Here is a 23,853-nt window from a genome sequence, read left to right on the forward strand (position 1 = left end):
CACTGTTTGGCTATTGCCCCACAAAACTGATATTGCATTGTAACACATGTATTCCACAATAATTGTTTTAAATAAAATTATTAGCAACAAGATTACAGTAAAAATACTTATACTCTGATACCATCATTACCAAACAACTGCTAGAAAACAATCATCCCCAAAATATCCAACTACTTTCAAATTCATCATCAATGACAGGAATGTAATGCAGGAAAATTTGGTTTTAAACGTGTTGATAAAGGTCAAATTACCACCGTGAACAATTTGGTAAGCTGACGTTTTGAGCGTTAACCTCTTGTCAGAGCGAATAGAGGTGCTGTTGGTTTTTATGCGTGTCTGGAGGAGCTTTGCCATTGGTGGAAATATGGTAACATTAACTTGCGAATAAATTAATGGAATGAGAGGCATTCATTGATTCAGTGAGGATGGAGTGTACCTAGTTGAAAGATGAATTTTTGTTCCAGATTCTTGCAGCTTTCTGTGTTCCCGTGGTGTGAGGATAGGCCGCAATTTGTCATGTTGTGGTGGAGGTGATTAGGAAGATTAAATGCACTTAACTAATCCTTGAGTACTGCTAATCAATAGAGTAACCTTTCCAAAATGGTGATATAGTTCTGTTATCAGTGCACTTAAGATATTTTTGTCACCTAGAACTAAAGATGGACAAGAACGAAAATTTGAGGAAGTTAGCCTTTTTGTCACATTTGTACACTTGTACACTTGTACACTTGTACCTTGTAATGACTTATGACGCCACAGTGATGTACATGTAAGTTGGTTGAAGTGAATCAGGCAAACAGGGTTATCCTCCCTTTATTTTAGAAGTACAGAAGAAGAGAAGAGATCAAATTCCTTTACTCGGAGGAGAGTCGTGAACAAAATGTCACATTGACTTGATCATAAAATTAGCCTAATTCTTGTGCAAAATGATCCTTCTACGGCTGATCAAACCAACCACCAGCTCCCCAAAACTCATCCGAAACTAACTAAATATTTCCCACAACCCGACTGAAGACTGTGATTGACATCATGAGTAAGCAAGAATTAAGAATTAAGATAGTTCGGGGAAAAACTGGAATTGCACCAATCGATGCGACTTCGCTGTTCAACATTCAACTTTCTCTGTAATAGGATGCTTATAAAACACAAACTCATCATTCATAAAGAAGGCTTCGGAAACATACATCTAAGCAAGTTTTCCACGTTTCTACGGCGCCTGAATTTGTTTCAGGGCAAAATCACGTGTAGAATTTGCGACCGGTAGGATGGAGAACCAGTTACGATATTCAACCAGCAAAGACTGAACGAAAAGGAAAAAAACAGGAAGGAAAAAGGCCCACAAGACTATCTATTTATTAAGCCTAAGATTTCTCAGCAAATTAACAAAGATTAATAAACAGATCCATGGGCTAGGTGGTTCACAGCCAGTATTCACAAGAACGCGGCCGAAAACGAGGACGAACTTCTTGTGACTCACAGTGACTGGTTTCTCTACGCTACAACATAACTCTTCCGTCATATTTTAAAGGTTGAAGATACTTACAATAAAGTCCAAACACCCGCATCTAACGAACAAAATAATGAATGAAATACTTACGATTTTCTATCTTCTCACAACGTGGTTCCGAGAGGAAGGCTGCGAGGTTCTGTGCACCACAAAGGGTGTACCAATCAATTGAATATCGGGAACCCCATGACGGAAGTAAGATTTATAGTGAACGTGACGGATATGACGTCAGCCAATTTGATAATTTTTTTTTTTTCCATTGCTGTTGATGTCTTTTGCACTTCTAATTTTCTTCGGAATACTTCATCGTTGAACGATTTTTCTCCTTTGCTTTTTCTGTCGAGAGTAGAGGCAGATTTACATTATTAAATCAATGAAAGGTATGTTTTTTTTTCGTCTCCATGTTCCCTCTGATATCCCAACAGGGCAGCCCTCGCAGCACTGGGAACGTCGAAATTTGAAGAAAGAAGTGGAAATATTACTGGGTAAGCAGTGATTCACGTAAGTAACTGTTATGATCATTCTAGACGATGGAAGAGCCATCAGAGTAATATTGTACAGTAACTGCAGCTGCAATGTACTTTTGTTAAAGCAGGTTTAACTTTGAATTATGCATAAACTATGGAAATCTTTGATTGCTGCACGATGTGCAGTGCATAATATAAAGCAGAGCTAGATGGAACTTGATCTGAAGTCTAAGGGCCGATTTACACGGTACGACTTTGTCGCATGCGACAACGGCTTACGACAGGCCCACGACATGATTTACGATTGTTGTGTACGTCAGAAAAAATGTCGTAGCATTTTAAAACATGTTTTAAAACGCTGCGACAATCGTAAGTCGTGTCGTAGGCCTGTCGTGAGCTTGTCGCATGCGACAAAGTCGTATCGTGTAAATCGGCCCTAAGGGCCGATTTACACGGTACGATTTTGTCGCATGCGAAACGACACGATACGATTTTGTCGCATGCGACAAGCTCACGACAGGCCTACGACATGACTTTACGATTGTCGCAGCGTTTTAAAACATGTTTTAAAATGCTACGACATTTTTGCAGACGTACACAACAATCGTAAGGGCCGATTTACACGATACGATTTTGTCGCATGCAACAAGCTCACGATAGGCCTACGACATGACTTACGATTGTCGCAGCGTTTTAAAACATGTTTTAAAATGCTACGACATTTTTTCTGGCGTACACAACAATCGTAAATCATGTCGTGGGCCTGTCGTAAGCCGTTGTCGCATGCGACAAAGTCGTACCGTGTAAATCGGCCCTAAATCATGTCGTGGGCCTGTCGTAAGCCGTTGTCGCATGCGACAAAATCGTACCGTGTAAATCGGCCCTAAGAGCGCTTTCCATTAGACGTAACTGACCGGCCAGACCAGGCATTTGGAACGACTAACTCTACAACGCATTCAAATTATAAACACACTTCGAGGATGATACATACTCCTCCAGAAGAATGCGAGGGATTGTTTCATTTTCTTTGCAAAGTGATGGGTCTGGCGGGCCAATTCTGACAGAAGGAAAGCGTGTAGGCTCAATATGAAGAAGGGCTTATGCAAAATTATTGTAATATTGAAGTTGAGAAATTTTTGCAAGGGTTTATTCAGGTAAATGTCCTGTTGCTGGTATCGGTAGTATGATAGGTATTAACCCTAACCCACAACCCATTCAGCTTTAAACATTATCGTGTGAAAATAAAAATCTATTGTGAAGTTATGTTCTTTTTATAAAGGTCATTGAACTTTGGTCGAGCGCGCAACGTGAATTCCATTTGAAATCACAAGTATGATTTCAGACCAAAATTGCACAATGCAAAGTTCAATTATCACTTTATTACATCCATTTAGAAAACACACAATAATTATTTAATCGCTAAAATACACGATTTTAGTCAGTACCAATATTTTATTGATCCAATTGGGAAACAAAAGTTGCAAAATTCGCCACACAATGATTTTCTTTGTCTTTCATTTTCCTTCAGTTGACTTGATTGGTTGCCTTAAACAAGCCTTGAAATCTGATTGGTTGTGTTATTTTATTGTTCCTTTTTCATTGGTTGGGGAAATGGTGGGATTTAAATAAAAAAAATAATGCAATTTGGGAATAGATCGCACTGCTAAGAGCCCATCGATCAGATTGCAAGGATCACCAGAGAAAGGCCAGGTTTAAAACTCCCTTGACTTCCTTTGTAAGCATTTTATTAAATCCTGCAAACCAGAAAAAAAAAGAATTGTTTCTAAAGGTTGTTGCAGTCAATGAGGCTCTACTTTGCTCATTGCTAGCTACAGAGCTCAAGCATGTGTTGTTTTTGAGGCACAGATGGAATTTGCATCCCAGGGCAGTTACTATAGTTTCTCCCAGTCTGTAATAGTGAAAAGATATTTAACAATATTAATGTGGTAGTGTCCAGACAAGTTAAAACAGAAAATGCTTTAGTTCCAGTTGCCGTCCATTGCTCAAAAACATCTCAAGTTTTAAGGTTCCTAATGGCAATCTCTGACACCTCTGATAATTCTCAAATGTGTGACTGCATAAACTAGGTGACACCTTCTAGAAGTCAATTTCACACATCCAACAAACAATCTTTTTGGAGGTCTCCATTGACGGGAAAACCCCACTGAAATTCAACTGAAACTAGGTGACTGTGGGGTTCAAGCCCAGTATACCAGTACTTAGAAAAGGCACTATATGCCAGTAATAAGAAAAGTGCTGGAAATTGGTTGGTTAAAATCGTTTTTCAGTGTTTTTTTACCCATTCACGGGCTCCTAGGGGTGAGATTTTACTCCGTCTAACGTCAGACGATTTTACTTATCAATTGGGGGCACTTTCGGGAGTCAATGGGTTAAATAGAGTTTACCAAATCTTGTTTTTAAAAGAACTCACGGTTGACGTTGGTTTTTATCACTAATTTGAACAGGTACATTACAAATCCCATTCATAAAGTAGCTTGACCACATATGAGCTGATTTTGTAGCAGCATGACTTCAAGAGGGACGAGTGAGACTCAGAAGCTGAAACGAAATCTTGAAGAACAGCTTGACCGACTTGTAGCTCAACTTGCGGATCTAGAGGAGTGCAAGTAAGCCAGTTTCAACAAACTTTTTCAACATTTTAATTTTTGGCCAGGAGTTAACTGTCTCTCAGTAGACGACCACTTCTATGTTTACGTTTAGTTAACCCATTCACCCCCTAAACCGGCCTAAACCGGCCATACTTAGTATTTTTTTCTGTCTAACGCCAGACGATTTTACTCGTCAATGGGTAAAGCAGGGATTTTAACAAAAATGCTAGTGAGTAAAAAAAGGAGTAGTCAGTGAAGCAACAGCAAGCACTGATGGTGCACACTTTTCTGAGGGAATCCTCCCCTGCAAAATATTTGAAATTTGGACCTTGTAGAATGTATTTCCTGGATTTTGGAACAAGATTCTTTAGCTTTCTTCATGAACAAAGCTTGACCAAGGTTTTTTTTTTTTTTGTCAGACGCATGTTCTCCCTTGTTATTTGGATAAGTTGGGATAATTTCCTAATTAAACTAGGCGGGAAATTCATTAAATAAGCTAGAAGTAAGTTTCACCTGCCCGCAGGTCTTATTGAAAACCCTGGTTTAAGACCGATGGGTTGTTCCGACCAAATTTCCCATCAGGTTTCTCTGTGACTGAGCTCTCTATAAGACAGTTACATGTGTACAACTTTTTTCTAAGTAGCTCTCAAGAAAGAAAGCAAAACCTCTGTTCTTATTGAGAAATGTGGAAAGGAAAGTCCTTCCACTTTGTCTCAGATTTGCTTCTTACAGTTTTTGAAATCAACACAGTCACCATCTTCATCATCATCCTATGGTCAGGGCATGCTGGATGTTCCATGACATGACTCTTGCAAGGAGCTCTCACCTCTTTTGTTGTGGCTCGCAGTATTTCTTGTCAGTTGGTTGATAAAGGTTGTTTCTGGTTGTCCGTTTACCATGGGTTGGTTGCCTTAGCAGTAAATCACTAGCCAGTTTTCCCTTACCACATCAACAATGCCCAGAAAATCCTAATGTTTGTGAGTCTACATGGGTAATGTTACAACACAGCTCTCTCTCTCTCTCTCTCTCTCTCTCTCTCTCTCTCTCTCTCTCTCACACACACACTGAGACCTGCTTGAAGGATATTTGACAAGCCCGCATTCTCCATTCAGTTTTCTTCCCGTGGTAATTTACACATGGAAGACCCATACACTAAAAATGTGCCTGCCTCAAGAAAGACTTCATTTTATTTCCATTATATTAGGTTTATATGATGTCAAGACCACATTAATTTTTACTTCTTGATAATTTTCTTTGTCATCCTCTTGAGTGTTGGAGATGGGACACGTAGTTTGCCGTCCGAAAAAACTGGAAGTATTAAGGTGATTCCTCGGTATTGCACTAGGCATCCTGTACTGCGCATATGGTGTGTCAATATTTATACGTTGTTTAAATTTGCAACATTGTAAATATGGCGAAAGTCGATCTTAGATGATAAAACAGTTCTCAAAACATGTGAGAGAAGTTGTAAATGACCCATAATTCTTTCGAATGAGCACATTCCGAGAACATGGCGAATTTTGTTGTTTTGGTCTATGATGAGATAGTCACTATCAGGTACGATTGTGTTTTACTCTTAAACGAGCGCGGTGACCTATATTTCTTTTAAAATAACGCACATGATTAGTATCAGTACAGTCATCAATGGGGTAAGATTGGCCCATTATGTCTCTTAACCAAGCACGGTGACTTGTCTTTTTTATTGTAGTTCTCAGGGATTAGTAGGGAACATTCAGGGAAAGTTTCAAGAAAATCGTTCGACAACTTTTTTTACTGACGAATCACCTTAATATAATTAGGTCCCATACTATGGAAAGCAACATGACAAAAGCAGAATAGAAAATCAAAGCAAATCAAGCCAAGCAGGAACTGATATGAGCAGGAGATTACATAGCTGTAGGAAATTAATTTTGTTGCAACATACTACATTGAACATTGTCAGGATTTACTGAAATATAATTATGTGGGGCCAGGGCCTGAAACCTTTGCTTCAGATAGCTATCTCTCTCGTATTTGTGAACTGATATACAGCAAACTTTTGCCACCTCCCAGAAGCTGACTAGACGCTTATTCCAATTTGCCAGTCATTGCCAACAAGCAGTGACAAACTTAGAAAAATACAAGGATTTGTATGAAAATCATTGAAGCGTGGGTGGCAAAGCGTCCTTTTCCCATACAAATCCTTATTAAAATTCTTTCAACTGTAGCAACATCAGTTTAAATCATGTACTTATAAAAATGGGCATGGTAGCATATTTTGAGCTGCTCTTTTTATTTCTGGAAAAACAATTTCCTGAAACCTGGCAGAATCATGGTGTTAAGAAAGAAAGGTCATGTGATGAATTGTTGCAAAAAGCCTATTACATTCCAAGATGTGATTGTAAGAGACTCGGGAATTGATATTGGTAAGGTAGTGTCAGACCAGGAGGTGTGGGTAATGTCAGACCAGGAGGTGTGGGGCAAGGTTGTTAGGGGCATGTGGGCTGGGAGGGTCAAGTGATGATGAGGAGGATGTTACTCTTGTGTATTATTATTGAAATTTGCAATTTATAATAACATTAATAATCATCACATCATATCATATCATATATCTTTATTTACACTCAGATTTTAGGGTAGCTTGGTGTAGCTATTATCTCCGAGCATTTTACCCTCCCAACCATGATACACCACAGAAGACAGACCACAACACCGGGAACTACATGCCCTACTCTTTGCGAGAAGTGTGTGGGTTCTTTTACGTCCCACAGGATTATGAACATTGAAGGGTTTTGAGACAGGACCTCCTGCTTACCGTCCTTATCCGAGAAGACTACAGAGTCTAACAATTTGCAGATATCATTACAAAGGCAGCACTTTCTCCTCAGTTATTTTAAGACCCTGAGTGTTTGTCCGGCCGGAGTTGAACTTACGACCGAGTCCCACGTGACAGCCCGGTGCTCAACCAACTGAGCCACTGGTGCACGGTTAATTAGTTTATGTCACTTGTTTGTTGGTCAACTTTTAGGGAAGACTTGGACGAAGATGAATATGAGGAAACAAAGAAGGAAACAGTGGAACAACTGAAAGAATTCAAAGACACCCTGAATAACTTTGCCGCTGGGAATGTGACACTAGTTGATGAAAGAAGCAGCATGCAACTGGTAATCATAGGCTTGACTTGGAATATTTAGAAGGCAGTGATGTGTTGTTATATGAAATTCTACCAACTGATCAATAAAATTTAGTTCATCCTATGGTATCTGAATTGTACTAAATTGGCCATTCGTGTTGCATTACGGTAATTATTAGCAATAAAGGCTGGTCACAAAATCAGTGGTTTTGTTGTATGTGACCAAGAGAGTCTTGAAAGCTTGGTTTCTCAGGTCACATATTGTAACATACAACTGCTTGGGCAAAATTACCAAATTACATGTACTACAGAAACGTAGCAAGCCTGGAAAAGCTGGGGGGGGGGGGGGCACAAAGATTTAAACAACTTGTATTTTGATATTTTAGGGTTTGGGGTTCGGAGGATGCATTGTTCTTTGTAGGGGTGACTGGGGGCATGGAGATGATGCCCCCCCCCCCCCCCCCCATCCCCACCCAATAAAAATATTTCCCTGCATTTTGGTCCTTTCAATTTCAAGTTTTCCACAGATGAAAACTCTTAAACAAAAGCACAGTACATTTCAATGATCCAAGAGGCATAGTAAAGTAATTATACATGATCACAAAAACATGATTTCTTTCCATGGATTCCTTATTGGAACTTCACTGTCCCTGACCTAGTATTCCCAATAAAAATCTAACGGAAGTTAGAAAAAATCATAGACTGTAGTGCTCAACGGGAGCACAACGGTTGTACAGAGTCGATTCATTAGTACTTCCAACACTGCCTCAGCAAACTAATGAATATTGAAATGAAAAACAGAACAAGACAAGGGCTGTGTCTGAATCTTGAAGTCAGCAAATATTTCACCTATAAGAGTGGTCATAGGAGCCCATTATACCTGCACTAGACTGAGTTGCCCTAGGGGATATTTACATGAGACCAGGACAAACTCAGACTGGCGTGAGTTCGTGTTGGCCGGCCTCCATACGTTTCTTTTTTTGCATTTACATAAGCCTGGCCTGACAATGAACTCAGACTGGTTTGGCTTCGTTTTGAGATGGGATAAAGCGTACTATATTGTTGCGTCAGGGCACCCACTTTCTCAAGATAATTTTTAGCTTGTTTGCTTTGTTCTTCGACTGCCAATCAGGCTCAAATAGGTTGTTTTGTGTCACGTAATGTGGAAGTTTCATTTACTGGCACTGAGCTACAAGATAGCGCTTTCCCTCACTGATACCAGGTTTTGATTTGTCAATCTTTTCTCTCTTTTTTTCGTTTTGTAGCAAGCTACATAATGTTACCAAAACAAAAACCATTATTAGTGTATTGAATCAACAGTAGTTTTTGTGTTTATAATAATCATTAATATTATTGACTTATTGGTATCTACAGGACTGTCCTTAAGTTTCCTTTGTGTCAATTTTGTCACCAGGCAATACAAGCTGCTATAAGTGATGCTTTCAAAACTCCAGAAGTCATTCGCTTGTTTGCCAAGAAACAACCAGGACAGCTGAGACAAAGACTGGCTGAGGTATAAATTTAAGTGTTACCAAATCGTGCATTTTTCATTTTTTCCATGATGTAGCTTTGAATTTGGAAATTCATCATTGTGTATGATCATAGTGCAATATTAAATAATGATAATAATATATATTTGTTCTTTCTAAAGCTTACAATTTTTATAAAGTTAAATACAATTTAACAGAGTTAACAACTACAAAATGTAGGACCCTCTTCAGTCAGTTGTTGTCAGTGGTTTTGTTATATTTGCGCATGTGTCTGATTACTTGTGCTTTGGGTTGTAGAGGTTGTTTATCAGACTGAGTGCGCCGGGACAAAGGAGCATTTTTTAATTTGTGGAGCATTTAGCGGTTTTTCTCCACCCTCCCCCTCTACATTCCATCGTTTATCATTATGATGGGTGCTTATATATCTTCTCTGCAAGGTGAGGACTCATGGCTAGGTTGTCAGGTTTTGCCAGCCATGGGTGCAGTGTCCATCTTGGAGCTGGCTGCCAATACATGTAGTAGAAGCTCCAGGACGTCTTGGGCACCCATCCTTCACTTAAGCAGCATCTATTTCACTGAATCTGTGGACCTTATTCAGCTTGTTCAGTTTTCCCACTATCCTGAGTAGTTTTTTATTATTCAAACATTCAATTCTCTTTTGAATTAATTTTGTATTTTAGTGGAAAATAAATGGGTTATTGTTGTTGTTTCTGAATGCCAGGTGAATAATATCTTATGAACCTGGTTTCTTATTTTCTGTAGATGCAAAGAGATCTTAAGACTGGCCACTTAAGTCAAACCGCATACACACAACAAGCGGTGGAGATTTTAACAGCGTTGAAAAAATTGGGGGAACAGGTAAATAATAAAATTATCCCCTAGAGATTTGACAGTATAGGTTTATTTAGTGTAATATGTTATGGTTTAATTTTAGATTGGGTTCAATATTTTTCAAACTAGTTCAATTGTGATTTTTTTTCATTTTTAAACCCTTTGACTCTCAAGCTGGCCTAAACCAGTCAGACTTAGTATTTTACTCTGTTTAAGCCCAAGCAATTTTACTCGTCAATGGGGAACCCCTCGGAGTCAATGGGTTTATCACTTTAAGATTGTGATAATGAATATAATTTAGATAAAGACAAATTTGTTGTAACAGTTATTGAACCAGTTTCAAGAAATAATTAATGGTGTGGTGCTGTCAGTATAGGAGGAAATGCAATATTATTCACATAATAAAACAGAACATCATTATGAAATCCAGTAAGAGGGAGGTAAACAGTAATTGCGTTTGTGGCTACAAAGTTGAAGTTGGGCCCATGCATTTTAGTTAAATCTGGTTGGAGCAGGATCTTGTTCCAGGGTTTTTGCATGCAAATGTTGCAGTTTACACAGTACTTTTTGTCGGCCAGTTTTGTTTGGGCAATAAATCCTACCATACAAATTTTGTAAAATGTGATTTTTCCTCCTTTTCCTTTCCGTTGTCCTTTTTTAGTATCTGCCATTTTGAACGCTTTAATTTTGTAAGTATTTATGCACATCATCCACTTGCATACCTTTTGATTGACATGCGGTTTCTTTCAGAGTGTTGGCCCGACTTAAAAAATCTGTTGCAGTTCAGTTTTTTTTTTTTTCATTTCCGTGAATCGGTCGCTCATCAGCTGTCAAAATACACGCAAGATTCTGACAAATCGTACTGTGTAAACCGGACAAGTCACTTACAACAATCCTGCATAATTTATGATTGAACCAGCAATACAACTCAGTCCACTTGTCTCATGTTACAAGTTGCAAATCACTTCTTACACATGTTAGGAAAAAGCCCATAATCCTGACCTATACTTACCTAAAACATAACATCACTTATTGTCACACAATCTAGAATGTATTATTATTATTATTATTATTATTATTATTATTATTATTATTATTATTATTATTATTAAAACTTCTTAGCAGCACGAAGTAAGATATCGCTTTGATGATCCATACGATGTTTTTGAAATTCATATTTAATCAATACATGTTTCGGATGAAACATCATCCATCGTCAGTTGACAAATAAGAAATAAACTTAAGTTGAGCAATAAATAGTGTAACAAAGTGAGATATAACATGAATAATTAAGGATGAAGGCGAGAACAGAATAAAAACACCCAACCACGAAACAAAACAGAAAAAACCAAACTGTTTAGGCTAAGAAAAGAAACTAATTAGTATGAAAGGGATAAATTAAGATGTTTGACTTGGGAATTTAAAGATGGCTGCTCCCAAAGGATATGCATGGCTTCTTTGATTTTCAATTGGAAACGTGTGGAAGCAGAGTCGAGGATTTTAAAACAGTCTTCTGAACACCGGGAGCGACAATTTTCAGAACCTCTCAAGTGCTTAAATATGTGGGAATGTTTGTCGGAGGTGAGATGTTCACGGATGCGAGTGGCGAAATGTCTATTGGTTTCACCAATATAACAGGCATTACAGCCTGCACATGAAAACTTGTAAATGACTCGCGATCGTAAACCCGCAGGGATAGGATCCTTCGCCCCAAACCAACTCCTAATTTTAAACGGGGTGAACACCAACTTAATTTGGGGCGAAGGATCCTATCCCTGCGGGTTTACGATCGCGAGTCATTTACAAGTTTTCATGTGCAGGCTGTAATGCCTGTTATATTGGTGAAACCAATAGACATTTCGCCACTCGCATCCGTGAACATCTCGCCTCCGACAAACATTCCCACATATTTAAGCACTTGAGAGGTTCTGAAAATTGTCGCTCCCGGTGTTCAGAAGACTGTTTTAAAATCCTCGACTCTGCTTCCACACGTTTCCAATTGAAAATCAAAGAAGCCATGCATATCCTTTGGGAGCAGCCATCTTTAAATTCCCAAGTCAAACATCTTAATTTATCCCTTTCATACTAATTAGTTTCTTTTCTTAGCCTAAACAGTTTGGTTTTTTCTGTTTTGTTTCGTGGTTGGGTGTTTTTATTCTGTTCTCGCCTTCATCCTTAATTATTCATGTTATATCTCACTTTGTTACACTATTTATTGCTCAACTTTAGTTTATTTCTTATTTGTCAACTGACGATGGATGATGTTTCATCCGAAACATGTATTGATTAAATATGAATTTCAAAAATATTATTATTATTATTGTTATTATTAGTATTATTATGATGTTAATAATTTTATTTAATATGTTGCAACAAAACATCAGTCACAGAACCCTTTTCTACTTTGACATTTGCAAAACTACAAGAAAACAAAAGGTTAAAATATCTTGGTTTTTGACACCTGTGCCGTAAATAAGTACTCAGCTATGCTAGCTAACTCCACATCTCGAACAACAACAAAAATTTGTCATGATTGCTCATCATTGCTGTTTTATTTTCAGCTTAAGCCCCAAGAAGCAGAATTCCTGTCATTGAATACAAATGCAGCCTTAAACACATTTGAAAAGGTTTCAGAGAATATAGGTATGAAAATGAAATACTAAGCGAACCAATAGCCATTAAAACATTTGAACAAAATTCACAAAGAACAAATTTGTTGTGAGAATGCCATCTGGCAGAGCAAATATTATTGAAATTCTCAATTGCAGCAGGGGGGAATAGCGCCCTCGTTCAAATCCCGGATCTGAAGCCATAAGTGGGTTGAATTTGTGTCAACTGGTTCTCAACTCTGCTTCAAGGGTTTTTTTCTCCACGTTTTCCGGTTTTCCTTCCTCAACAAAAGCCAGCCTACATCTGATTGCAGCTGGCTGTAAGCTGTGCTCCAAGGTCGTACACAGACCTTATAGTGGCTGCCAGAGGCGCCATAATTACGATGCTTTGGGTTCAATCTTGTCAAGCTGCATTATTGTTGTACTTTGCAACAACAACTAGCGAAACTTATTGTTTTTATTATTATTATTATTATTATTATTATTATTATTATTATTATTATTATTATTATTATTATTAAAGAAAACATAGTTTTATAGTGGATGTGGGGTGGTTAACCAAGTCACTCCTAAACCACACCCATTGATGAGTAAAATTGTCTAGTGTTAGACAGAGTAAAATCTAGTAAGTCTCACCAGAAACAACACCAGAAACCCATAAGGGTTGTCAACGACAATGGAGGCAGAGAAGAGAGACCCTGGGAACGAGGTTGACGTGTAACGCGCGTTCACAGCTTCCAAATATTCAGTGCAAACTGATTGGTTGAATGTTTCAGTGCTAAGTACCATATTTGGAAACCCCTTGCTCTTGTTGTTCCAAATATGGTTCTTAGCAAATTGAATATTCTGAAGCTTGTTTCCCAGCACACAAGGGGCTGTTACACGTTTCAACCCTTATTGGTTTCTGGTCTCACTCCTAGGACTGAATGGGTTAACCATGGATTACCCAGAGAACTGTGGGCCTGGTTGTTCAAAAGCCGATTAGCACTAATCTCAGATTAAAAATTAATGAAGGAATTTATTTCTCTACTCCCACATGCTGTTCAACTCTGATATTCGGCGGAACTTTGCATTAGAAGAAGTCAATCTTGAAGAACAATAATAGGCAAAAGAAACTTTCACCAAAAAGGTGAAAACATGAAACAAAAGTTTAGGATAACCCTGGTTTAAGTTAATCGTCTTTCGAACAACCGGGCCCTGCGTAATAAATGATGAGAGTGACTTGAGCGCATAACTTACAGATAGCAAGTCCAACGCCCTAACCACTTGGGCACGGTGTCTCCTTAAATTTTTTCTCTTTATCATTAGTTTTTCATTCACAAGAAGGGGGTTGCTCCCTCATTCATAAATTAAGCATAGTTTTGTCCATTTGAAATTTGAATAGTTTGTTGTATAGGTGCTTTTCAAGATCATTAATAATTCATGAGGTCAACTACCAACCACAAGATGTATACCACATCACGTGGATCAGTTTGGATACCCAAGGAGAAACTGCATACCACTCTCACTGGAGAGTGGTATAAATTGCCGCAAAAATATGCACAATGATATCTTGCACAAAAGCAATGAATATTTATGTCTCAGAAGTAACCTTACTTTTACAATGCTTCATTTCCTTATTTAAGCCCATTTACAAAAACATTTACCTCACAATCATTAAACTAGACATGTTCGAAAACAGAATGCAGGCTGCATGTAGACATGTCTGTAATGTCCATGTCCAAAGTTTGTACTCCTTCTTCAAAGTCTTTTGTGGTAAAAAGGCCGCCGGGTTTCAAAGTACAGGACTTCACTAATCGATTCTGTTTCCATTCCTCGAAAACCTTACACGACCATTTGGTTTTATAAGCTGTTGATTTCGGTACTGCATTATCAACACTTTTCTTCTCATCCTGCACACTTTTCGGCTGCCGAAATCTATCGAAAGACTTTGTTGCAGTATACATACTGACTGAACGACAACTTGTAAATGCTGGCAACTCCAGCAACTTTCACATCTCAGAATAAATTAAATCGCACCATAAATGCAAATTTATTACGCCGATAAAAAACATCGTTGATATTGAAATTATCGAGGAAGGAATGTTAGACAGCAAACAATTACAATTGGCAGTCTTTGATTATTATTTCTCTAAGAGTGATCATGAGAAGTTATTTCCAAAACTCTTGCTTCGTGTTTTTCATCGGGGTATTCAAACACCTCGAAACAATAATTTGTTTCTAGATGTTTGGATATCCCGAGGAAACACTCGCTCTCGTTTTGGAAATAGTACTTGAATGTCCTGTATAGCTGAGGGTTTTTTTTTTTTTTTTGCTTAGTATGTAAACAACTTAATGGCCCCTGTAGGGGCTTTTCAGGGCCAATAAGTGGCTCGCAACATTGGGCCGAAAGCATACAAAGAGCAGTTGCTTTACAGTCCATGTCAGATGGCACAGCACAGCATCACAACCAGATTGAAATTGCAGTGAGTCGATTGAGTCGTTGATGAGGGAGGAAAACCCTTGAGTTGAAATCGTCTGTGACTCAGCCCACGGAGGGAGGCATGGCTCATGACCAATGCACCAGCGTGACTCCCCAGAGTTTACAGCACATGGTGTTCCCAGATGGTCAACCGTCCAGGTATTAACCCCAATCAACAGGACTGAACTTTGGTGGCTCTGAGAAAAAATGGCCTTCAAAAGCCGTTTTGGACGGGAATTGACCGAGGCAGAAATCGATGCTTGAGTGGAGTAGTTGATCCTGGAGTTTTTAATGAAGCAATTATTCTACTCAGGCTTGCGGGATATCAAATGATTATAACCAACTCGGCGTTACGTGCCTTGTTGGTTATCTATCACTTCATATCCAGCGTGCCCTTGTAGAATAATATTATTGTCAACTATCAGTCCAATTTTGTTCTGCTTTTGTTTGCAGGGAGTAGTGATAAACTTCTTAAGGTGGCTGGCTCACAAGTTGAAGATGCGCAAAAGTGAACTGATCAATGTACTTTTTTAAATAGGAACTTAGTTTACCGGCAATAATAATGATGATGATAGTCATGCTGACCATGTTCTTACGTCACAAACTGTGGATAACAGATTGCTTAATTATCTGAAAAGTTGTTAGATTCCAAAAATTGAGCGCAACTGAAATATATCATGAAAGGCTAGTCAGTGACTGTTGCAAAATCACTCAGACATGAAAATTCAGCTCAAAGTTGAAGGATCCCCTGTCAATTCAATAACAGAAATTTCTTTTTAAAACTACAGACTTGTGATACTTTGTAGGCTAGTATGTGGAAAATAATGTCCCTATGAAAATTCACCTGAAATGACTCAGTGGCCATTGTAAACAAGGGGGAAATAGTAGGTGTGTTTTGCTCTTTACGGTTTGCTGCATGAAAGTTATTTCTCTGGAAGGTCTTTGTTTTCCGGGTTTGTGATCTTCGTTTTTCATGATTTCGTTTTCAACATTCCATCTTGTGATAACACACCCTGCGAGCAGAGCCACCTTTTGTCTTTTTCTTTACTGAGGAGGAGAAAAGTAGACTCTGCCCGAATCGCGTCAACTCTTTGAAGCCGCCGCAGCCCGAGCTTCTGGACTAGTCAATCTTGTTTTCTCTCGTCAAACCGGTTATTCCAGTGTGAGCGTCCGTTTAGTGACAAAACCGATGGTTATAATTGAGCCCGCTGTACCATGAAAAACCAAGATGGCGGCGAGATCTGGCATATTTGGCTTGGGTTCGAGACTGTATCCTGGCAACATGCAGCGCATATTCAATAAAGATCTTACTCGATTCATGCAGAGCCTTTCTCGAGAACGCCAAAATCGAGCAAGGAAAAGAAAGGGTCTGCTTGCAGGGTGGTGATAACAGGCCTGGTGTTTTGATCCAATCGGTATTTTGGGTTGCTGTTACAGTAGTTCCTACTGTAGCTGATATCTTCAAATGTGGTACTTTGATATATTAAGTGAAAAAAAATAAAAATAAAAATATTAAGTGAGGCTTTTTTAGAAACACATGAAACAATTTTCAAATTTGCAGTTGGAGTTGTGCACAAAAACATTAACAGTTTTAAAAGGGACAAATCATTCTAGTTTTTTCACTTGACGTCGATAAGCAATGCAAAGAAACCACAGCCATGTACAAGAATGAAAATGTTGTTTTCGAAATTGAACTTGAATAATTTATTCAAAGTCTGTCTTTTTAAGCCAACATGACTTCTGGTCACCTCAGTAGAAAACACTATTGGCTGTATGCTGCCATTTTGAAGACATATACGTGAGATTTTTGTTCTAGCAGTTTTCCCAACACCCGGGGGAGTGGGGGGGGGGGGGGAGGGAACGTGCATATGGAAGTGGCAGGGGTGCTCGTCATCTGCTTTAATAGGGGTGTAATGTTCGGATTTCAGTCTCGCTTAGGGTTTTGGCTGAGAAAAACACCATCATATGGCGAACATTAGTGTCACCTCAAGCTATTGTAATCTTAGTGATTATTTCATGTGCTTCTTTTGTAGCCCAGTCAGTTGAGCGTCTAAAGTAGTGACCGAAAAGAAATTGGGTCAACTGTAGTGGTTTCTCCATTATTATATATACCCATGTCTTTATCAATAATCAATATTATTATCAATAACTAAGGGTGCGTTTTTTTGGGAAAATCCGAAAACGGATTCTTGAATCCAAAGACAGATTTTGCGTTTTTTTTTGGCGAAATCCGAAAACGGATCATGAATCCAAAGAATCCACACTCGAGGAGGACACTTTGGATTAAATCCAAATCCGGATTTTTGAGATTCATCACTTCATCGTTTTTTTGGGGAAGGATTTGAAAAAAGTATTTTTGACAAGCGGTTTTCCTTGCAACAATAGTACACAACAGCTACCGCACGTGACAGTTTAGCCCAAATGTTTTTCCTGGGCCATTTTTACCGTACGATCGAAGACAGATATAGGTCGAAAATAGTTAGGTTTCCTGCAAATTTCGCACCAGAAATTACACTAAAAGTTTCTTGACAGCAATAATGTTGTTAGCACCTTTCCTATAGCTAAAAAAGAATGTTTTTCGTCAATTCTTTTTATCGATCGCCAAGGTATTTTTTACTGGTGGTATTTTCACTGAAGAATTTCTCTAAAACAAACTTACCGCTATTTTTTTTTTTTTTTTTTTTTTTGCACGCAACTCTGGGTTTGTTTGTTTGCGTTGCCATGGAAAATAATCCTTTTTGCGTTTTTTTGGCGCTGAAGAATCCATTGATCCGAGATCAGAAATCCGTTTTTGGATTTTCCCATAAAAACGCACCCTAAATTTCTTCATTTTCATTTTGTGAGGGTATATGGTGATGTTAGATTGTTAAGTCCATTTCTCAAGGCAAACTGGATGAACAATTTTTTTTAATATTTGTACATTGTGTATTTAATTCCTTGTTTGCATTTGTATTATGAGAGGGTCATGTTGGTGCACAGAATATGAATGCGAATATTTGTAGACTGAGCAACCCCTGAATGAACACTTGCCCTGCAAGAAAAGTAGTTAAAGACAATACGGCATCGAAAACATCAACATGGACTCTGTGATGTGAAGTGCAAAAGACTAATGATAAGACTTGAGTTTTTGTCCGTAGATGAAAAATTTAAAGTGTGTGGCCTCGTCGCCCAATATTAGCCGTAATTAAGGAAATTTTATGTACTAGTAAATACTCCAAAATGTTGTAATCAGCTTCATGACTAACAACATGACAATGAGCCAATACCTTAATAATATTTAAATATTGTTAATATAATAAAACAATAAAGTGCAAATGTCTGTCAAACGTCGTTTAACAAAGAGATTCCAGGCTATTGCCTCGTGTACAAGTACAAGGAAGGGTTACGTTTTTGCAAACGTTGGCCGTGTAGCACTTGTATTTCAACTGAATTAACTATTCGAGGGTAATATGAAGTGCTATATTCTAGCCATGTAAATATGATGCGTTTTTAGTGTCAAAATTCAAACCTGCATTCGGCAATTCAAACATTCAGTTTAGCTATTCAAACCTTCAATTCAACAATTCAAACATTCAATTCGGCAATTCAATTCAATTGTGCCTAAGGTTAGCTTCAATTAATGTTTAGGATTCTTCTGTATTGGTAAAGCAATGACCTGTGACTCATGAAATTCTAAATCATATACTTTACGCGACTCATAACGGACAACTCATGTACATACTTGTTAAAAGATAATTGCCGTACAAACCCAAGTATATACAGTATGCGTTGAACTGCATACCTGATGAATGTTTAGGATTCTTCTGTATCAGTAAAACAGTGAAGCGAAGTGAATGTTTGAATTGCCGAATATCAATTGATTGTTTTAATTGTCGAATTGAAAGTTTTAATTCCCTAATTCAGTGAATATTCAATTGTCGAATTGAAAGTTTGAATTGCCGAATTGAATATTTGACTTGTCGAATTGAAAGTTTGAATTGCCGAATTGCAAGTTTAAATTGTCGAATTGAAGCTTTGAATGGCATGTTTGCCCGTGAATGTTGACACCATAAACGAGCCATGTGTCTACCCAACACGATCTCTCCCTCAAATGAAGGCCTAACGCTCGAAACGTCAGCTTTTAGAATCTCTGTACGGTGGCCAATTTACATTGTCAACTCCGTTGATAAAACCAAAATTTTTGTATACTACTTCCCCACCGACGCAGCACCACCGTTTCTTTAGAAACTACCCCTTCATTCATTTGGTTTTTAATATAGGCAGGCAATATATTCCAGAGGCGGCTAGTCGATACTGAGAAAGACCTTCCACCCTCGGTCTCCCGTTTGAATCGGGGGCAGATAAGGTTTAGATGACCATGCCTGCTCGATCTTCCATTCACGCCTATGTCTCTAACAAGCATCTGGGTGAGATAAGGAGGGCACTTCCCAAAAATCTGTTTGTATACCAATACTGACTTATTTATTCTCGCTTCATGACAAAAGGGAACCCAACCTAATTGTTTAAAAAGTTTCACTGTTCGCTTTTGTGTCAGCACCCAGTATTACACGGGCTGCGCGTTTCTGTAGCCTGAACACTTTCTGAATGTTTTCTACAGAGCGGGATGTCCACACGGCTGAGGCATACAGCATTGCCTGCTTAATCATTGCGTTATAATTAAGTTTCCTTTGATCAAGAGGCAGTGAGCGTCTAATTTTCCGCAACACAGCGATTCTCTGCGCTAACTTCTTGCATAGGCACCTACATGCTAGTCAAAGGAAAGCTGACTGTCACAGCTGTCACCCCGAGCAGTTTGTGTGAGTGTACTTGACTAAGTTCAGAAGACTTTAAGCGTAGTTGAAGGGTGGAATGTTCCATCTTCTTCACCAATCGTTTTCCTGTAACAAGCATCGACTTTGTTTTGGACGCATTTAACAACATTTTATTACTTGATGACCAATTTAAGACTTCAACAATGTCCTCCTGTAGGCCCTCAAAGACAGTATTGGGGGCCGCCTGATAGTGAGCAGAGTGGCTGATTGTAGTGTCGTCAGCATATATATCAGCGACACAGTGCTGCAATGCTTCGGGTAGATCTGATTAATAAATACAAGGAATAAAATAGGACCTAAAATACTACCCTGTGGCACACCGAGCGTCAAAGATCTTTTTGTACAATGGCACCCGTATATATTCAGGGGCACCCAACGAGAATATAGTTCAAAACCACTTAAACATAGCATTGTTAAACGTATTTTAGTATTTAAACGGTAGATATAGGCATAATTTTATCCCCTAAAAAGTTTTCATCTGTTCGGATTTCCTAGCAGAAAGTCTAGTGATCCAAAAATTATAGGGATCAAAACTTACCTTTTTGAAAAGTTTAGCCAGAAAAAAGGCTCCCGAAAATTCTAGGTGACCTTTTTAGGGTAAAAATCCTTTTAAAATGGGCAATCATACCATTTTTCAGATGTTCGAAAATCCTAGGAGAGGCAGGCAAGCAAGAAATTTTACAACAAATTTTCCGAAAATTCTAGATCTCAAATCGTCTTCCGAAGAGATATTTTCCGAAAATTGACGTTGGGTGCCCCTGTATATTTACATACTGGCTTCTTCCACTCAAATACTCGCGGAAAAGGGAAAGAAAAGTCTCGTTCACTCCAAACACCTTCAATTTCGATAATAACAGCTGATGATCAATCAAATCAAAAGCCTTCTTATAGTCTATAAAAACAAGCCCAGTGACTTTATCATTGTCAAGGTTAAACGGCAACTGGTCGACCAAACGAAGAAGTGCAGTTTCAGTTGAATGGGATTTTCTGAAGCCAGACTGGAAATGATGAAACTCATTGTTCTCCTTAAGGAAATTGCACAAGTATTCACATATGTGTTTCTGTAGTATTTTAAAGAATTGAAGGAAATATCACGCACAAAGTCGAGACTCTCATCTCATATTTTATTTGGGCAGAAAAAGTGCCATAAAATCAGTCTTCGAAGACAAACGAAAAATTCCTCACACGGTATTTGGGGTAGTACAATCATCTATTAGAGTTGAAAATTAGGAAGCGCTATCCTAAAACCCGTCAGGACAGGAGGTCCGAGAAGTTGTAATTTTGGCCTCAAAATAAACCCCTAGAAAATCGGGCTTGAAGATTTCGCGTGCAGTTCACAGTCTGCTGAACAACGCCCCCTACTTGAAAGCTAATCAGTGTTCGGGCACGTGCTGACGTAGCAGATCGCGCGTGACGGCTGTCAATCGCCACCCAGTCCTTTCACGCGTGATTGACGTAATACGTCAACCATTTTTCGCGCGCAGATTATGGCGGGAAACAAAGAAAAGCGATTTTAGTGGTTTTAAATTTAATCTTTCAGATTTTTTTTTTCGGAAAAATATTCTTCATAGCCTACCGATTCAAGATTTGCAAAAACAAGAAATTTGAGCGAGACGCCCAACTAGGACACTTCGGAAAATACCATAACACTCTTTGTTTGTCCGCCCAAATTTTGCACAAGCATTGTTTCAAGTTTATCTTGGGACTTACAATGGTCCCAAGAGAAAACAAAAACAACGGAACATCTTGCAACATTAATGGACGCAACATGTTGCGTACGTTTGGTTACCCTGTTGCCTTGTTTTGCGATGTTGCAACATGTTGGATGATGTTGGATCAAATTTGAAAACGGTCAAAATTTTCGTGCACCATTTTGGATGTTGCATGATGTTGTGCTCGTTTTGCCACGTTCACGCAACATTGTTGCGCTAGGGCATGCGCGCTAGGTCCACTTGTTGCGCGTCAGGAGCCTGGGGCGCATAAACATTGACATGTTGCGTTAAAAAAGTTGAAAATGTTGCGTGCGTTTGGCCAGCCCGTTCAACACATTGCGTTGCAATGTTGCGAGCGTTTGGCCAGGCCTTTATGCAAAATTTAGGGGGGCGAACATTGAGTATTATGGTATTTTTCAAAGTGGCCTATCTACCTTTGATCTGCGTAAAATAAAGAAGCTAAGAAATTCGGATAAATGCGTTTTACACGTAATTCATTTCTCATGCAGTAAGGAAAAGACCAACTTTTGCCAAGAAGACAAAATGGGCGTCTTACTGCTCGTTTTCAAATTAAGGCTCATTGAAAACCATTCGTTTTCAGAAGCTTTTGCTATTTAAAGACAATGTTAGCTTACAACTATCAGCAATAAAAGAAGCTACATTAGTAACATTTAGATCAGGTAAACGTACTCAATTTAGCACCACTAGTTGCAGCTGAGGTTGCTAAATGAGGTAAATAAGGCCATGAAAAAGAATAAATATCAACAGCCTCAAGACGTACATCAAGCTCCTATTAAGAGTGAAACCACCCATCCCTGATACGATCAAGCTCAACCTCAAGCGTCATTAGCAAACGTAGATACTATCACCACGATAGCTGATTCATTCAGCATGAGGCGCTTCCCAGCACTAGAACCGACCATCCTCATCGGCGAGCTCCGCATCCGTTATCCGGATTGGAAGTTGTCCTTTCATGCCCTTATTTACCGAAAGAACTTACCGTCGAGTGATAAGATGAAAGTAGACCTGCCAAAAGAAGCTATCAAATGAATCGACTTTTCCTTTAAAATTAATCAGAAGCCTACGAACGAGCGTGGAACATTCTAGACGAGAGGTTTCGTTACCTGTTCATGGTAACAAAGGCACAGAGAGACAAGTCACCAAAATGGCCCAAGATCGGTAGTAAAGATCATCCAGGGTCTCAGAAGATTTGGTGACTTCTTAATTAACAATTGTAGAAACTGCCATGCAAGCAATCGAGGATCTAAAACGTCTTGAATACCTATAGGGAAAATAGGGTGTCTAGAAAAGCCAGACCTAGAAAATGCAGACCTAGAAAACACAGACCTAGAAAACACAGACTAAGAAAATGCAGACCTAAAAAACACAGTCGAAAAAACGCAGACATAGAAAATAACGATTTGGTGTTAGTAACATTATTTCGTAACTTTTAATTAAACAGTGATTCTGACTACACTACAACGAGCTTCGAGTGATAGTTGCAAATGCCAGACAAGCCTACTACCATAACTATAGTTAAACATCATATTATAGAAGTTGTGCTACGCCGCTGAGATACGAAAAACCACAAAAAAAAAACTCCGGCTTTAGACGTTGCCAAAAAACATTTGAAAACGTATTCCTCGTCTAATGCAGCAGCACAAAACCGCGAGGAAAGGGTGAAAATAATTAAAACAGCACATGATAAAAAGGTAAACAGACAAGGAGACCAGCTGACCTAGAATGACCTAAGTCCCGCGCAAAAACCGTTAAATACCCTTAGCTAGTCCCGTGCCAGTCATTCAATCGTCAGGCAAGCTAGCGGACTTATGAGGAAACAAACTTCCTTCAGCAAAGTATACAAAGAAGTACTATTGCATCGGGCCGAATTGCAATTGCATTATGAGTAGATTTCCTTACTTTAACAGCAAATACGCCTTGGGCACAGCGGTCGATGCGATAGTTGCATTTTTTTTATAAAATGTTAACTTTGCGACTTCATCAACTCCATTTATACCAGTGAGTAAGCTATGTTTTCTTTACTCGGGAGATTTCAGTGGCAAACCTAGCGGCGAAGAAGTGAACGGAAAAGCTGTTTTTGCAAGCAACTGGGACACGTCATTTCGTGAATGGCATTCGCACTTCAAACTGCATGGGTTTTATAACGATCACAAAGATGTTTAATTGAAGTTTGAAAATTCGCAAAACTACGAACAGAGCTTATGTGTTTACACACATGTTCAT

The 23,853-nt window shown here is 38.7% G+C and overlaps 2 protein-coding genes across 4 annotated transcripts in view; one reads left to right on the plus strand and one right to left on the minus strand.

The window, feature by feature from the left end:
• Positions 1-1,696, minus strand: part of LOC138051505 (eukaryotic translation initiation factor 5A-1-like) — an 8,652-nt gene extending 6,956 nt beyond the window's left edge. The window contains exon 1 of the mRNA XM_068897724.1: positions 1,598-1,696. The gene's annotated coding sequence lies outside the window, so the exon portion shown is untranslated. The remainder of the gene's footprint in view (positions 1-1,597) is intronic.
• Positions 1,697-1,839: 143 nt separating this feature from the next.
• On the plus strand, positions 1,840-18,401 carry LOC138051504 (protein LZIC-like). Of its 3 annotated transcripts, none has more exons than XM_068897722.1 (7): positions 1,840-1,992; positions 4,440-4,601; positions 7,591-7,726; positions 9,110-9,208; positions 9,948-10,043; positions 12,578-12,659; positions 15,540-18,401. In XM_068897722.1, the coding sequence occupies exons 2-7, from the start codon at positions 4,501-4,503 to the stop codon at positions 15,596-15,598; spliced, it is 573 nt and encodes a 190-aa protein (XP_068753823.1). In that variant the 5' UTR covers positions 1,840-1,992; positions 4,440-4,500; the 3' UTR covers positions 15,599-18,401. The 3 variants fall into 3 exon arrangements, with proteins under 3 accessions (XP_068753823.1, XP_068753822.1, XP_068753824.1); XM_068897721.1 differs by having other exon boundaries at positions 1,867-2,008; XM_068897723.1 differs by lacking the exon at positions 12,578-12,659 and having other exon boundaries at positions 1,867-2,008.
• Positions 18,402-23,853: the final 5,452 nt, after the last annotated feature.

Source organism: Montipora capricornis, chromosome 6 (genome assembly GCF_036669925.1).
Source record: "Montipora capricornis isolate CH-2021 chromosome 6, ASM3666992v2, whole genome shotgun sequence".
NCBI classification, from domain to species: domain Eukaryota; kingdom Metazoa; phylum Cnidaria; class Anthozoa; order Scleractinia; family Acroporidae; genus Montipora; species Montipora capricornis.

Bases quoted from the DNA above. Each gene is read 5' to 3' on its own strand.
- LOC138051504 (XM_068897722.1), top strand. From the start codon at position 4,501: ATGACTTCAAGAGGGACGAGTGAGACTCAGAAGCTGAAACGAAATCTT. The intron at 9,209-9,947 runs GTATAAATTTAA...TATTTTCTGTAG, and splicing joins TGAGACAAAGACTGGCTGAG to ATGCAAAGAGATCTTAAGAC. The intron at 12,660-15,539 runs GTATGAAAATGA...TTTTGTTTGCAG, and splicing joins AAAGGTTTCAGAGAATATAG to GGAGTAGTGATAAACTTCTT.